Source organism: Scophthalmus maximus, chromosome 13, assembly GCF_022379125.1.
Source record: "Scophthalmus maximus strain ysfricsl-2021 chromosome 13, ASM2237912v1, whole genome shotgun sequence".
Classification (NCBI taxonomy): Eukaryota; Metazoa; Chordata; class Actinopteri; order Pleuronectiformes; family Scophthalmidae; genus Scophthalmus; species Scophthalmus maximus.
In genome coordinates this window covers 19,364,818-19,380,090 of record NC_061527.1, presented here as the reverse complement: position 1 = coordinate 19,380,090, position 15,273 = coordinate 19,364,818, and the positions used below count along the sequence as shown (strand labels likewise).

At 43.1% G+C, this 15,273-nt stretch overlaps 1 protein-coding gene across 4 annotated transcripts; it reads right to left on the bottom strand.

Annotated features, from left to right (window-relative positions):
• Window positions 1-1,301: 1,301 nt before the first annotated feature.
• cc2d2a (coiled-coil and C2 domain containing 2A) lies at window positions 1,302-15,219 on the bottom strand. 4 transcript variants are annotated; one of them, XM_047336659.1, is made up of 38 exons: window positions 14,989-15,219; window positions 14,783-14,864; window positions 14,525-14,578; window positions 14,245-14,328; window positions 13,985-14,129; window positions 13,427-13,518; window positions 13,118-13,189; window positions 12,957-13,037; window positions 12,661-12,876; window positions 12,326-12,485; window positions 12,045-12,181; window positions 11,809-11,940; window positions 10,775-10,984; window positions 10,511-10,617; window positions 10,248-10,388; window positions 9,960-10,116; window positions 9,477-9,751; window positions 8,986-9,163; window positions 8,725-8,878; window positions 8,429-8,576; window positions 7,930-8,068; window positions 7,635-7,838; window positions 7,440-7,532; window positions 7,264-7,355; window positions 5,749-5,916; window positions 5,575-5,632; window positions 5,373-5,482; window positions 4,869-4,965; window positions 4,537-4,635; window positions 4,263-4,439; window positions 3,318-3,521; window positions 3,144-3,233; window positions 2,941-3,054; window positions 2,652-2,786; window positions 2,441-2,563; window positions 2,295-2,353; window positions 2,027-2,204; window positions 1,302-1,877 (listed from the first exon to the last, which is right to left on the bottom strand). In XM_047336659.1, exons 1-38 carry the CDS (start codon window positions 15,000-15,002, stop codon window positions 1,692-1,694), a joined length of 4,965 nt encoding a protein of 1,654 aa, XP_047192615.1. In that variant the 5' UTR covers window positions 15,003-15,219; the 3' UTR covers window positions 1,302-1,691. The 4 variants fall into 4 exon arrangements, with proteins under 4 accessions (XP_047192615.1, XP_047192616.1, XP_047192617.1 ...); XM_047336660.1 differs by having other exon boundaries at window positions 14,245-14,325; XM_047336661.1 differs by lacking the exon at window positions 14,525-14,578.
• Window positions 15,220-15,273: the final 54 nt, after the last annotated feature.

Below are 15,273 nucleotides of genomic sequence, written 5' to 3'. Positions count from 1 at the left end.
AAATGTTTTTTTCCCAGGACAGCGTGCAATACAAAGGCCACGTGACATTTTTTCAAGGAGAGTTTTCTTCTGATTCCCTGTGGTTGTCTGCACCTGTTCCCAATGTGTCTCACCTGTGTTCAATAAGCTCCGCCCTGTACAAAGTCTTTGTGCCTCCCTTGGTTCCGGTCGGTTCGTCTGTCATGTTTCAGCTCAGCACTGCGTTTGCTCTGTTCCCTTTCCATGTTCCTGAGGGTTTTTTTTGCGCCTATATGTTCTGTGGCATGAGTTTGAGTTTTGGAGAATTGGTTTTTGTGGTTTGTTTTTCCTTTAAAGAATTTAAGTGTGTTTTTTGTTCCCTTAGTTATTAAAAACTCCTTTTTACCCTTACACCTGCATTTGGGTCCTGCTCCTTCAAATCTGTGACACTTAGATCTAACGATACTATTTAACTATTATAAAGAAATATACTTTATTGATTTAAATGACCTAAATGAAAAAATATTTTTTATTTAATGTAAAATATCAGAATTCAGCAGAATTATAGCTAATTCTGCTTCTCTTGTATATATCGAACACAATAATGAAGTGCACCTATGGCTGTTGGGCTGGTTGCTTCTGTTTTGTTTATTATTGTACTTACACATAACGATACTATTTAACTGATAAAAAATATAATTTATTGATTCATATTTATAGTAGGCCTATACCTAATATATAATATCAGATAGATTTTACCAGCATGTAGCATTTTATGCATATGTGACTGCAACTCACCTGGGGGGCCACTGGGGGGGCCAGCAATTTTATCGCCTCATGGCCTCTTGATGGCGCCACTGCCCTCTCAATAAGAAGAGAAGAGTGGATGGTGTGCACAAAATCTGAATGGGTGTTAAGACCATAGACGGGGGTGACATGCACAGCAGTTCGCTGTAGTTCAACGTCAGTTCAAGGGGAATCATCTATTCCCAGGCGCAGGGAGAGTCGGCTCACAGTTTACAAGGAGATGGACACTCTATAGGATAGGGCAGCCACAGGGATAGTTCCTCCTGGTCAGAGACAGGAAGGTTTTTGTTCCAGATTTTTTTCTAAGCCCAAAGAAAGGGGGCCGAGGCCTCCGGGCTATGTTTTAAATGTATGCCTCTGCAAAAACACATGCTACTCAGAAAACTGGGGTTATGCAAGTAGCCTAAAGTTTTCATACCCCTCCACTATTTTACACTTTTTTTTTAATGCTGCGGCTTTAAGCTATTTTTGAAATTCATTTCCTCCCTCAGCTATCTACACTCAGTAGCCCATAATGACAAAATGCAAAAACAGAATTTTCAAAAATATTTTGCAAGTTTATTAGAAGAAGTGAAATACGGCCTTGTGCATTTCCAAGTAGACTGAGCGCTTTGGTACTTTCACAGTATTTACACAACACCTAGACCTGCTTCTTTATCAAACAAGTAGAAGTAGAAAGCCTTTATTGTCGAAGATGCAATGCAACAAGACATGGAAATCTTACTTTTTTATGATATGGGACTTTGGTGAAAGGATTGCATATGATTTGTAGATAGCAAAATCATTACTAAATATTATTAGGATTTATCTGATGTAAATTTGTATAGTGTACAGTGGTGTGCAAACAAAGTGAGTAATGTAATGAGCTTTATTGACAATAAAGTTTATCTATCTACAAAAGCAGCAATTCATCAGTGAGTCTCATGTCATGGGCAGACGAGCGAGGCCAAGTACACCCACACAGACAGGACATTGTCAGGATAAGGGTGCACGTACACAGCCAGCGCAAACTCCACATTGGATGCCTGAATATTGTGAACTCCAGTGCTGTGCACTGCCTCTATGATGGGCCGGATCTCGGAGAATGGCAGGTGCAGGGGGAATCCTGAAATCTAAAAAGAAACATATGCCCATCAGCGCTAATAATTGATATGAATCTGTCTGAGTGAGATAATGTGCTTTACATTAGCTTTTACATAGCATGAATGATAGACGACTGATTATATCACACAGATTAGAGTCACACCCATTTCAGATTTACCCTGTTGTCTCCCAGCAGGCTCTGCAACTCGTGGCGGTGCCCCTCAGCCATGTCCCGCCCACCGCTCAGCTCCAGTTTCGGAAGGAACCGTTTGAGGGTGGTGGTGCAGAAGCGGTTCCAGCGGGTTGGGTGACGAGGGCGCCACTCCATGATCTTCTCCTTCAGGATCTTCTCAATTCTGTGGAGAATGAGATGTAATTGTAGTAAGGAATAAAAAAACATGATACAGATTAAGAAAGTGACAGTCAGCTGCCATACAGTAACTTGCCTGTCCTGAAGCTCTGCTGCAGCTGCATTGTCTGTGCGTCGATATACCAGCTTCTCTGGCTAAAGACATTTAGATTTAGTAGAATATGACTGATTTTAACCAAAAAGAAACAACTAACAGACTATTCATAAATGTTGAAAACTCACCTGTACACTAGACAGCCCAGGGTGTGAAAATGAGCGGGAGAAAAAGGGCTTCCAGATATTTGTTTTTGTGAGGTCAAAACTCATCCTCATTGGAGAGGTACATTCTTGAATGTTTAGCCACACCTGAATCAGTCACAGAACATGCCATTATTCTCAACCAACAGGAAATGATCAAAATGTAATGACATATAGCTGCTCTCTCCTCACTCACATTGTCAGCATTGACTAGGCAACCGACTGTCTGCAGTGGGCAGAAGGTGTCATACTGGCCATAGTACTGACCACTGCTGGGATTCCATATCAGGTAGCGGCTCTGCTCAAAGGTCAGCACATATGCTGTGGGTCCCTAGGAAATGAAAAGTTCAAAAACCTTAGTGCTGCTACATGTCCAAATCTGGGAGGCACTTTTTTCATCTCATGAACTAAGGAAAAAGTGAAACTCCATGTAGGTGAAAATCTCCACATTTAAAAAAAAAAAGAAAAGAAAGAAGGTTATCCACCTCTGGTATCGCAGTGCCTATGATGAGCCAGGCTTTCTTGCCCATTGACATAAAGTAGTTGCACAACAGAACAGCGTGCTCTTCTTCATCTCCTGCAAGGAGGGTGAGGAATTGCTGTAAACAAGGAGAGGAAACACAAAGTACTGTCAGACGCACGTTTCCCTCCTCTTGCTCTCTCAATATCTCAAAGAGAGTTCACTCACATCACAGGTGCTCCACAGGTCGCAGACACCAGAAAACGAGACTCTGTCTGGCAGAGAAGGGATGAGCGAAACGAACCGGGCCACCAGGGTCTGTGTAGGGAGGTGGATCCAGATGAATTAGAATTACAGACAACTGAGCAGCTTCTTTCTATATTCACTTCCAATCACACCGACCGTGGCCTCCTGGGGGTTATTAGGGAAGGCATCCAGTAGCTCCTGTGGGGGGTTGAGCGGTCGAATATAACGTGTGATGAAGACCGTTTTCCCGCTGAGGTCTGTGACGGTGGAAATGCAGGGTCTGTCCGGATATCCCTGCGCTGCATCCCACTCAAATCTCTCTGAGGCCTGCAGTAACCGCTCATCCTCCTGGCTGTCAAACTGCACAAGGAGGTCAACACTTAAATTCAAGTAAATGCAGGTCAGCGTCATGTCAATTCATCAATATGCCTAAAGTGTGATGGTGGTCATGAATGGGCAAATTAGCTGGATAAAAGAGGAAGAGTGTTCTAATGGACTTTTACCTTCATCTTCTTTATCTAGTACATGCAGCAGAGCAAAATCAAGTAAGTTACATTCATTTTTGACACAAAAAGAAAAGACAAACAAGAGAAGATGAAACATTTGGTGGAGTGGTGCACTGACAATAACCTAGTCCTAAACACCACAAAAACTAAAGAGATCGTTGTGGACTACAGGAGAACTAGGAGGATCACACCTCCCACTCTCCATATCGATGATGAAGAGGCGGAAAGTGTGAACAACATCAAATTCCTGGGGACTCACATCACAAAGGATCTGACATGGACTCTTAACACCTCCCACCTGCTGAAAAAGGCTTAACAGAGTATTTCTCCCTTAAGGAAACTCAGGAAAGCCAAACTCCCCTCTTGGCTTTTAGTTGAACTTTGTACATATAGAGAGAGCATTCTCTGCCACTGCACCACAGTGTGGAACACCAGCTGCACTGCAGAGAACTGGAGAGACTTGAGCCAGCTTCTTCCCCAGAGCTGTATCCGCCATAGCACCCTCCAAACAAAAAAACTAGCACACGCTGATGCATAACGGGAACTAGAAAAATAGACACAATCAATCCTTAAGGTTCACACTGACATGACTTACCTTCTCCCTGATAGACTCCCCAGGCACCAGCTGAGGTTCGATGGTGATGAAGAGTGTGATAAATGCTCCCTCGCTCAGACTTCGCAACATATCATAGCCTCCACTGCTGCCATGGCTCCTCTCCTTACTGTACCCCAGCAGCACTGCTGGTGTGTTCACCTTGAATGTTCCATCAATCTGCCGGACGGAAGAAGGAGAAAAAATCCGTCAGCGTGCTTTTCACACACTCACACACACACACACACACACACACACACACACACACGACTCTCACCCTGGACTGAGAGTAAATGGTGCTGAAGGGAATCTTGACAGAGCCTAACCAGTGCTTCTCTGCCCGGGTGTGTATCGATTTACCACCGTCTTTGTCATTCTGAAAAGTGAAATGCCACAGTTCAAGGAACACATACTCACAAAAATACAGCGAGGGAGATATGAGAGAGAGAGAGAGAGAGAGAGAGAGAGAGAGAGAGAGAGAGAGAGAGAGAGAGAGAGAGAGAGAGAGAGAGAGAGAGAGAGAGAGAGAGAGAGAGAGAGAGAGAGAGAGAGAGAGAGAGAGAGAGAGAGAGAGAGAGAGAGAGAGAGAGTCACTGTGTTCTTACTCACCACTCCAATTTCATAAACCACCTCATCAAATATGTTGATGAAGACTTCATCTTTGACTGACTGCAAGCTGGCAATGCTGTAGTCACCATTTGGGGCACTGAAGAGAAAAAGGTCAGTTTAAGAATTCACTAATTGAGAGCACAAAACTACAGAGCATGGAAGTGTTAAACTGTAATATTGTCAAAGTGAATCGAGTAATAACTTTAAGAGCTGAGTAGTTAAAGCAGATCTGTAAAAACTGGCCTTGAATTGGCCACAAGCATCTCATGGTATAAACACTGAAATCTTCCCAGCCATTCTAGACTAGCTCGGAATATCTCCAAATTAGGATGTTGTTGCTGAGAAGATTGAGCTGTTAAATAAGTAAACCTTCATTCAATATAATGAATGAACTGATACAGTCTTGGTGTACACATGACAAGCCACCGGATGTGCTGGTGGTATCCTGAACCTACATTTTAACTGACAAAGGTCAAGCCAGGAATAACACTGTTTGTTGCTCACGTGAATGGCAGCTGCAGCTCCTCGTTCCAGCAGGGGTTCGGTCCATCAGCTGTGGTTGTTTGAAGAACCGTGCGCTGGAAGGAAATCTCCACAAATGGCCTCACTTGTACCTAAATCACACACACTCCTAAAGGTCATATCACACGAATCATACAGACCACATTGCTGCCATATCTATAGGAAGGTTTGAGGTGTTCTGTACCTGGCCGATGAGCCAGTCGCTGCCCTGCATGGCGCTCTGAGGCGACTGTCCTGGCTTACTACAATGAAAATAAAACATTGAAACAAAGTTTGTCATTCTCTCCCAAAAAAAAGGTTTTCAATGAAAATCTCTTGGGACAAAAGAGGAATTTGACTGGCTGTGCTGAACACTGACTTGCTCTGGGGTCTGCGGACGGGGATGTCGTAGGCCCGGATGATGTTCACCAGCAGTTTGATGTCTCCATCGGACAGATTCTGAGCCGTCACCTTCTTTCTCTCTTTCCTCTGAGGTTTCAGCGGCCGCTTTGGCTCAGCCAGCTTGAAAAGGTTGATTCCCAGAAACCTGAGTGTCAAGAGAAACACCTTGGATCAACTATTCATTTAAAAGGACACCAGACAGACTGTATTCATGGTCCAATGACAAATATTTGTCATTGACAGTTCAGTCCCTCCAGGTATTTGCAATTTTACAATCACAGCACTCATGTGTTGCAGGTTTATCTCAACATGTCATTCGCATGTGACCTCTGATGGCAAAGGAAGAGCCGTCAACACAATGAGGTGAAAACTGATTCATACGGTGTTCATTTGTATCTATTATGTACTACTGCAGTATTTCAACATGAAGAACAGATCAACTACTGTTTTGTTGCACTCTGCATTGAGCTGAGTAACTGTGTAGCTGAGTAGCTACAGCAGTTCAAAAACACAACAAAAAGTTCAATACATCTGCAAATTCCAACAAGGGTTGTATTCTGTAAAAGGTCAACTGTTACTATTGTTCAGGTGCTCAGGGTTCACACTAAAGGGAAGAACAAAGACACGGAGGGTGGGAGAAAAAGAAAGAAACTCTCAGCACATACCCAGGACCTGCACCACTGTTAAAATGCATAGCAAAAAAAATAGAAAAATTATGAGAACAGAAAAAAGTTTTATTTTAATGAATTAAAATTGACTTTCAATAACGAAAAACACGTAACACCCAACGGCATGACAGGTGTTGACGAACATCACCACATATAAATCCGCTCAGATGATTTCAAAGAAAGAAATCAGTTTCAGATTTTCTCTTGTGTCCACATGTTGTGTGACCTGCTCTTAAGGACCACCTTGAACAGTTCCAGAGAACAGTATTACTCAGCCAGGGGAAGATCAAATAGGCCGAAGCAGCATCAGGCCAAAAACACATACTTACATCAGCCCGTGATTTATGGAGGCCCTGTCACTCTCCCTGATATGATGATTTGGCTGTTGATCTCACAGTTCGTGGTAATCCAAGATATCTAATCTTTTCCTTTACAAATGGAGCAGGGAGTTCATGCACGCTCGTAGTTGTTCCTTTTCATTTGACAAGGGGAATAAGGATGAACATGCATCACACAAAGATTATAGAATCCCAGTTAAAAGTGAGAAAGATCATTTAGTCAAAGGGAGTAAGCGATTTTAATCCAATATACTTTTTGTAAAATTCAGCATTCAGGATTTCTCTACATGGCCCTGCCTCTGTAAGTTGAAAACAAAGAAGGTGGTGCAGACCGCACCTCACAACACTGTGTTCAGTTTGTAAACTTCACTCCCCGACATCCCAGGCTGATTCTTAACCAGATCAGTGCAGTCAGAAAATCAACTTTGACAATCTTTCTCAAAAATCACTTACAGCCCTTTTAATTATGGCCACAGGAGTATTTACCCAATGCTTGGAATCTCCTCTTCGATCACTAAGTCCGACAGGAGGTAGCGATGCTTGGCAAGAAGAAATCTGTTGATGACTGATTCTCGGATCTGTGGGTAAATGCCAAAATATATTACACTTCGTAAAATCATGTGCAAAATACTGGTGTAAAAATATGGGATGTGTCTGCTCACCTTCTGAAGGTATTTGGCGACTAAAGCTCTGTGTGAATCCAGATGCTCTTTGGTGTCAATTATATCTTCTTCTTTCAGTCTCTTCTCATAATCCTGAAATAATTTTTACGAGAGGGGAAAAAAAGAATTAGCCTGACATCCAACTTTAGCCATATCCATAATATTCTACAAAATGTCCATATTTGGAAGGCTGACCTGGAACACCTTGTCAGAGACCTCTCTCTCAAGGGCAGGAACTAATTTGTAATTTCGAAACTCTCCAACTCCTTTGTTCCTGAGCCTGAGCAGGCGAAATCGTTTGGAACTCTCAAACTCTTCATCAGTCACAAAGTTAAACTCCTCCTGGAGCTGCTCTAGTCGGAAATAGTCTGGAGCTGTCACCTCTCCACTTCTGGCCACCTGGTGAACCACAGACACAAAAGACAAAAACGTTTTCACTGCTTTACATAAGACGTCCTTCTTATGTAAAGCACTGTGTTTTGTTACCCACTTTCAGCAGCTGCATGATGGAGGCATTTTTTGGATCGTTGGGGTCCAGTCGTGACTGTGTGGCCCACTCCCCAATTTTTTTCATGTCATAAAGTCCAGATGCCCCGATACATGTGACAGCATCAAGTCGGCCCAGGCCACTAAAACAGACAAAGTGTTAGAACGACTAAAAGCTACAGTTTACTAGGGACATTTGTAACATAGACATACAGTGTTTTAGCCCATGAACTACAGATTGCAAACACGATACACTACTAAGGAGTATTTTCCTAAGCGTATTATGAGTTACTTAATTTAATCAAAAATGAATTGGCTTTGAGATTCATTTCTGAAAGATGTTATCAGAAAATAAAACAAATAAGAGCACTCACTTTTTTCCCCTATATTTAAACAAGTTTCAAGTAACCACATTTACATCATGCAGTCATAAACTGAATCAACTCTGGTTGGCTGAAGAAAAGCATGCAAGAGAACCAACGCTGTCTTTGAAGTGATGTTACCTGTGGACGCCGCCAGGTTGTTGAGACACAGGAGGGGCAAGTGGGACATCGTCCTCCCCAATACCCCAGGAAACACAGCAGGACAGTTTACCAGAGGTCAGCAGGGTCTGATTGTTACTGCCATCAGCCTCGAAGGAAAGGGGGACATCTGACGAGGCAAACGCAGAGCATGGGAGACAGGAAAACAGGGATTGACACAAGTGAGAGAACTGAAATATAAGGTATCCTTGGAGTGGGACGATACTTGTTTGATTGATAGTCACACATCCCAACTGGAGCCAAATGCAGACATTTACCACTTCCAACTCCCTCATGGTCGAACATCACTCTCTGGTTGCTGCTAAACTCAAATTCCTCAAGAGGGGCGCTACCCGTCAAGACAGAGGGTTCTGGCACTGGGATGAACACTTGAGCCAGGAGGGAACACGACGATCCAATCTCCTCAAACACCTGCGCACAAACAGTATAGAACCACACACATACAGAGATAATGAGAGAAGAAGAAGAGCATGTCGCCATCTATCAGTGGAGGTACACTTGATATTTCTGGACTGTACCTGCAGATTAATGCTTTGGGGACAGTTAATTATCTTCAGATTAAAAATCTGACCAAAGTGCACTCTGAAGTCAGTGTTGAGGGGGCGGCTCTCAGTTCGGGAAACTTCTTTGTCATTGTATAGGATCTTCACGAAAAGATGGCGCCTTGTAACGTCCTCTCTTCGAGCTATTTCAGCCCTGGAACGAGGAGAAAACCAAAACATCCACATTACACTCTGTACACACTCAAGTGTTTATTAAGTACAAGACACAAAGACACAAGGAAGTCAGTGACGTCCTGGTCTCACAAATCGGGCACATAAAAGTCAAACTCAATTCATGGCTGGTTATATCATTTCCTATTTTTGACTTTAGCATAAAATCAAAATGGAATAAGAAATTGATACATTGATTATTTCAGTATAATTCTATTTGTTTACTTTTTTAAAGGTGAATGTCAATCAAAGTCTGTTGAGAGTCAATCAAACTTTCTCCATGATTCTGCTCATACCTGGGGCACAGTTCACTGGCGGTGGCGTTTCCAGAAGCACACAGCTCAGGAATCAGGACAGGCTCTCCTGGTTTCCTGCATATCCTGGAGGCTTTCTCTCTGACTCGCTGCTCTATAGAGTCAAAGTCTGGCATGTTGGGAGCTTCCGGCTTTGGAAGATCTTCTTCAACAAAACCTTCTGATTCACTCAACTCCTGGTCTTCACCTTTTATTTCTTCTTTGTCATCCTGTACCTTGCCCTTCTCCTTCTTTTTTCTCTTCTTTTTTTTGGCTTTCTACAAACATTGGACATAGACAATCGTTGGGCCCAGTATCATTTAATACATGCACACAGTGTGCAATACAATCCTGATTAAATAAATTATTCTTTTCTCATAAGCTACAGGTGAAATGAACAGAATGTATTTGTACAGTAGCATGCATCATGTTTGGGTGTACGTAGCTGACTAAGCTAAGCTACATTAATAGTAAACTGTTTGGCACCTGTTTTCTTCTCGAGAGCTTCCACTCCCCCAGCTGTTTCTTATACTCTGCCAGCCTTCTTTGGTAGTCTTCCTCGCTCTCAGCCTCCAATTCCATAACTTCTGCCAAGATTTCGTCTTCAAACTCCCGCTCATCTGACGCCCGGTCGACATTCTGTCTGTAGCAAATGTGGACAACATAGCACATTGGTTACGAGAATCTGTAGAATGCTTTGACAAGATAACAGACACATTATTCATTAAATATGTATTAGGGGCTGTGAATACAGGTAAAATATCTGAGATTTACTTTCTGAGGTAGAGCTTGTAGGGTGTGTTGGTGAACTTCTGAAACTCTCTCAGGGCCTTGATATCCTTCCACACTTTAATTATGTTCTTCAGCAGAGTCCGGTCTTTCTCCTGCTCGCTGTCTCGGAGCTGCCGGGTATTTCTATGATGTTCACAAACATACAGCAGGAACATTGAATGTGATAAAGCCGAGAGTAGTGTACATGCATCCACATCCGTCAAGGCTGAACAAGACTTGGATGGGAGAGAATCTGGGAGACTCACCGAACCTCCAGACTGTAGTCATATATCCTCTGCTGCATGCCCTGAGTGAGGCTCTGGCCCCCGTGGATCTCAAGCATATTCCGCAGCGCACTCCTCAAGCCATTCAACTGCAACAGACCGAAAACATGAAAACACACTGGATACTGTATATATGGAGCCTCATGGAATAATACAAGAACAATTGAATGCACTGAAGAATGTAAGGAAGTTTTACGGCAGTAATGGCAGCATTACTATCATTTACAGTCAACTAGTGTGGTTTACCTTGTCAGTAAGGTGTCCTGTGAGGTTATTGTGCTGCCTGGTCAGGTACCGATCATACAGCTGAGCTAGACGGGCCCCCAGGACATGTTCGCGACTGAATAGCGGGTGATGGGAGAAGATCAGCCCAGAAACATCCACATCAAGTTGATAGTCTCCCTCAGGATCCGCTGTACCGGCGATGTACATATTTGCATCCTTGGACTTCAGTGCCTGGGGGGATTAAATGAAATCCTCCATCATGCAATGTTCTGAAAAACAATGGTCACTATGAAAAATATTCAGCATCTGTGTTATGCCTGCATGTGTGCATGTGTGCAAGCTTTAAGAAAGCATTGAATGAGGCGCGGGTGTAATGAAAAGTCACGCATGACGACAATGTACCATAAACATCCAACTGAACCACAATGAACGCTCTGTTCCCTAGATGATCACATATGACAGCTGTGACTGTCTCCTGAATTTAAAAACTTGGTCTTTGGTGATACCGAGGGGACGCACACTTGGTTCCATGACACTCCCAACCAGTGAACCAGACCTGAATGCTGAGGCCTTGTCAGTGTATTCAGGGTTTACATATTAGTCATATTTTGGTTCATATGCCATTGCCAAATTTGAAATAAAAAAAATGAAGGCTAGAAAAAAGTAATTTTTCTAACTTCGTTGGGTGTTTCAATGAGAATTTGCCTCGGCGAGACCAACTAGTGAAGCTCCAATGGCTGCCATCATACACTTGTTTCTTGCAAAAGGCTGACATAAGGACTCTAATATTCACTTTCAATGACAGCTCGTCTTCAAAGGTTACCACACAGCTGTATATTGTCTGTGGAGATATTCCCTGATAACGCTTCCCCTCCTCCCACCACCAGCCATTCCTTTGTACAAAATGCCATACTGCCCTTTTGCTTTTTTCAAAATGGCAAAGGGGATAGAGAACACTCAAATCTGAGGGCACCACAACACTGAGTGTATGAATGTGCATGTTTCTTTAGATGTGGAAAATGAATGGGGTGATAGACAGTTGGCTTGTCTCTGACCTTCCTGTATACAGTTTGCAGTGCAGGGTGCAGGTCCTCCTCCATGTGGAAGAGAGGTGGTCTTGTGAATGATTCCTTTATGGGGTCAGGCAGAGCAATGACACTGCCGTCATCTCCAAACCACTTCTTTCCCTTAAGAAAAAAAATGATTAATATATATTTATTTATTACAGAATTCCTGGTTGGTTAAGAACCAGTGACATTGTCCATCTGTCTGTCATGTTGGCTGAGATTACCTCTTCCATTTTTAGAATGCGGTTCTCCAGAAGGTTCTTATTAGTCTGGGACACGGGGGGCCTCTTCCCTACATACAGACCCTCATCTTCTAGATATCGGGGCTGCACATTTTCAGGCAGTTTAATTGAGGTTGGCACTGTGACAATGATAAATAAAGGCAGATAAAACATGAATTAAACATTATAACATAATTATAATCCTGAACAGAATATTAAAACTAATATAACAGTATATTTTAGAGAAGGCTGTGAATTATGTGGTTTAGTAGATAACATAGTACCTGGTCGGTTACTTGGCGTATAGAGAAGCTCACTTTCTCTCTGAATACGTTTTCGGTACCGAATATACTCTGCTTTTCTCACTTCCAGGAAGTCTTGGGACGACTTTTCAATGACGAATAAATTCTCCTCTTCGTCTCTAACCAAAGGAGTTTCTTCACTCTGAGGCGGGACAAAGAATGTGAGGCAGTTGGAACCTACTTGTGTCTTATGCAACGGCAGCTATGAAACAGGTGAAAATAATCATGATACACATTGAGATGGGCGATATTGTGTTCTTTACACATTAGAAATAGTCACGTTATGGAAAACTCTACCCTACAAGTTGGCATCTTACCTGGTCTTCATTTTCATCTTGACTATCTTCATCCATGTCACTGTTTTCTTGATGTTCATCTTCATCTCCTCCTCCGTCATCTCTGTCCTCGTCAGTTGTTTTTTTCTGTTTTCGTCTTTCCCTGCTAATCCTCTCAGTCCCATCTTGTGCATCTGGCTCAAAGTTGAACGTAAAGAAATTGTATGCCTCCTCAGCAGTCGGGAGGCCTTTCTCTGCCTGCATTTGAAAATGATAGATAAATAAACACAGTGATACAAATGGTACATAAAGGATTGTATGGTTTTTATAAGCCTTACTTGTTTTGATCCTTTTTGGAGCTTGACCCTGGTGCTGAGGTCAGGAAGGACATCATGTCTTCCAGCTCTGTCAGGATCAATCTGTAAAACACTGGGAATAAAGCTTCCATTGCAGGGTTGTATTAAGGTACAATCGTGAATAGATTGAAGAAGATGCTCACCTCTCTGTCAAACCTTGTCACAGTGCCTCTGTCTCTGAGGCTCTGTAGGCGACTGGCTGACTGACCTTTAGACTGGAACATGAATGACCGTTCATTATGCATCAAAACTTTTTAACGAGGATTGGCAATTTTTATCAAACAAGCGAATTTTGGAAAAGCGATCTTTCAAATTCTTATCTCTTACATTATATTACATTCATTAAGCTGAAACCTTTGTCCAAAGCGACTTACGACCATTAAACCATGATATTATTATGGAAACACAAAAGTTGGTTTGTGGGGGAGGAGAAAAAATGTAATTGGGATTACTATGGCTGCTCTCAGCTTCTCTTCCAGATGTTGTGTCACAGAGGTGTCTAAAGACTGTGAACCAGTGGCATGCTGCATTGTTGAGGAGAGACCTAAAAGACAGAAGCACATCACAAAAAGTGAAAAAGAAAATCAAGTTAACATGCAAAATTGCAAACACTAGACCACACAAGGCCAGTTTGAATAAAAGGGTCTGAAGCTGTCTCAACAGAGGCCTCATAACATGTGTCTATGGGGGGATCATCTTGTTTAGTGCCTGTTATCAAATCTCTGTATTTTGAGAGTAAATTGTCTCTACCGTATATCCAATGTTGCAACTGTGTGCTTGATCAGCATCTCGGATTTTTTTACTAATTCTTTAATAAAATATTTCCTGACTTAAACAACCATTTTGTTTTTAGGTTGTTTTTTTACTCAAGCACAGTTGTTTTGTGGCTGTATTTTGAGACGTTTGGGTCACTATGCTAAGGCATCGCCATGAACTTCAAAATAAAGGCTCCAAAAAGCTCCAAGAGATATAACAAGTGAGTTAGATTCAGCGAGGACATGGACACCAACCTCTCCGAGAACCAGTCGGGGGCCGGGAACAAACCACGGGGTCTGCTGCCTTCTCAGCTGCTCCCTCATTTTCACTGTGGGGCTGAATGCTGGATATCTCCTCCACGTCATCATGGGACTCCTGGGCTGCAGACTGCTCAAGCAGCTAATGTTAAACAAGAAAATGGAGCTGGGATTATTACTGCAGGGGCTGATTAGTGGACACAATTAAAGAATCGGGGAGGAATGAGAACTGGGAGGGGTGCCAGAAGAAGGAGTACCCTTTTCTTCCGCCTCTGTCTCTGATCCTTGAATCTGCGTTTCAGTGTCTCTCCGAGATCTTCCCCACTGTCTTGAAGTTCCTGCTGTGGCACATGCACAAAATGTAGTTAAGAGAAAGGGCAACAGCAGAGCTGCGTGCACAGACTCCACCCGCATCCACACACACTGCAAACTAGCACACTCAAGCCGAGAGAGGTTTTCATGTGGCGGGGGAGAGAGACAGTAGCCAGAAGAACACAGGAGGGCACCACAGACTACAGCAAGGGGCAACACACCCACCTTCACAGTGGCCGGTGGTCTCCCCTCCCTCAACTTAGTGGATGGAACCAGAGCCTATCAAGTATAATTACATAAGCTAAAGCGTTAGCATCTCTGTTTGTGTGTCTGATTCTCAGTGTATATCATGTTGAGTCCCTCGTGATGGGGCAGGGCTCTGGTTTATCTGAGGCTGGGTGAACTCTGCGCGATGTGACGCTTCCGCCAGAGACGCTTTCTCTTCAACAGCATTCCCCCTTCGCCTAACTATTGTGACTTTACCTGGACGTCGTCCTCGTTTTTGTGCCTCGCCAACGTTTCGTGCAACGCCCGTCCCTTCTTCCGCAGCTTTTGGCGAATGTCACTGGAACAGAGAGAGGCGGTTGTTGTCGGAGCAGAGTTAAGTCGGGCGCCGAAAATCACAGTTGAGACACGCACAGCTACATTCGAGTCGTATAAAGGAAGAAAATCAAGGCAGGAACAGGTACCTCGAGGAAGCCATGGTGACGGTTCTTCCTAGTAAGTACTCAAAGCGGCCATATATATATATATATATATATATATATTTATATATATTTATATACTGCTGTTGTGGTCTAGTCTGTATAACAACCGACTAACTTCTTTCAGTATTCACATCTCTGCGCTCCTGAGTTAGCAAGTTTCCGAGGCAGTAAGCGCCGCCGTTGTCGCTGCCTAGTAACGAGATAAACTGCTGCTCAACCTACCTTGAAAGTAATCGTCGCTGCAACCGAACCCGCCCTCAACAGTCT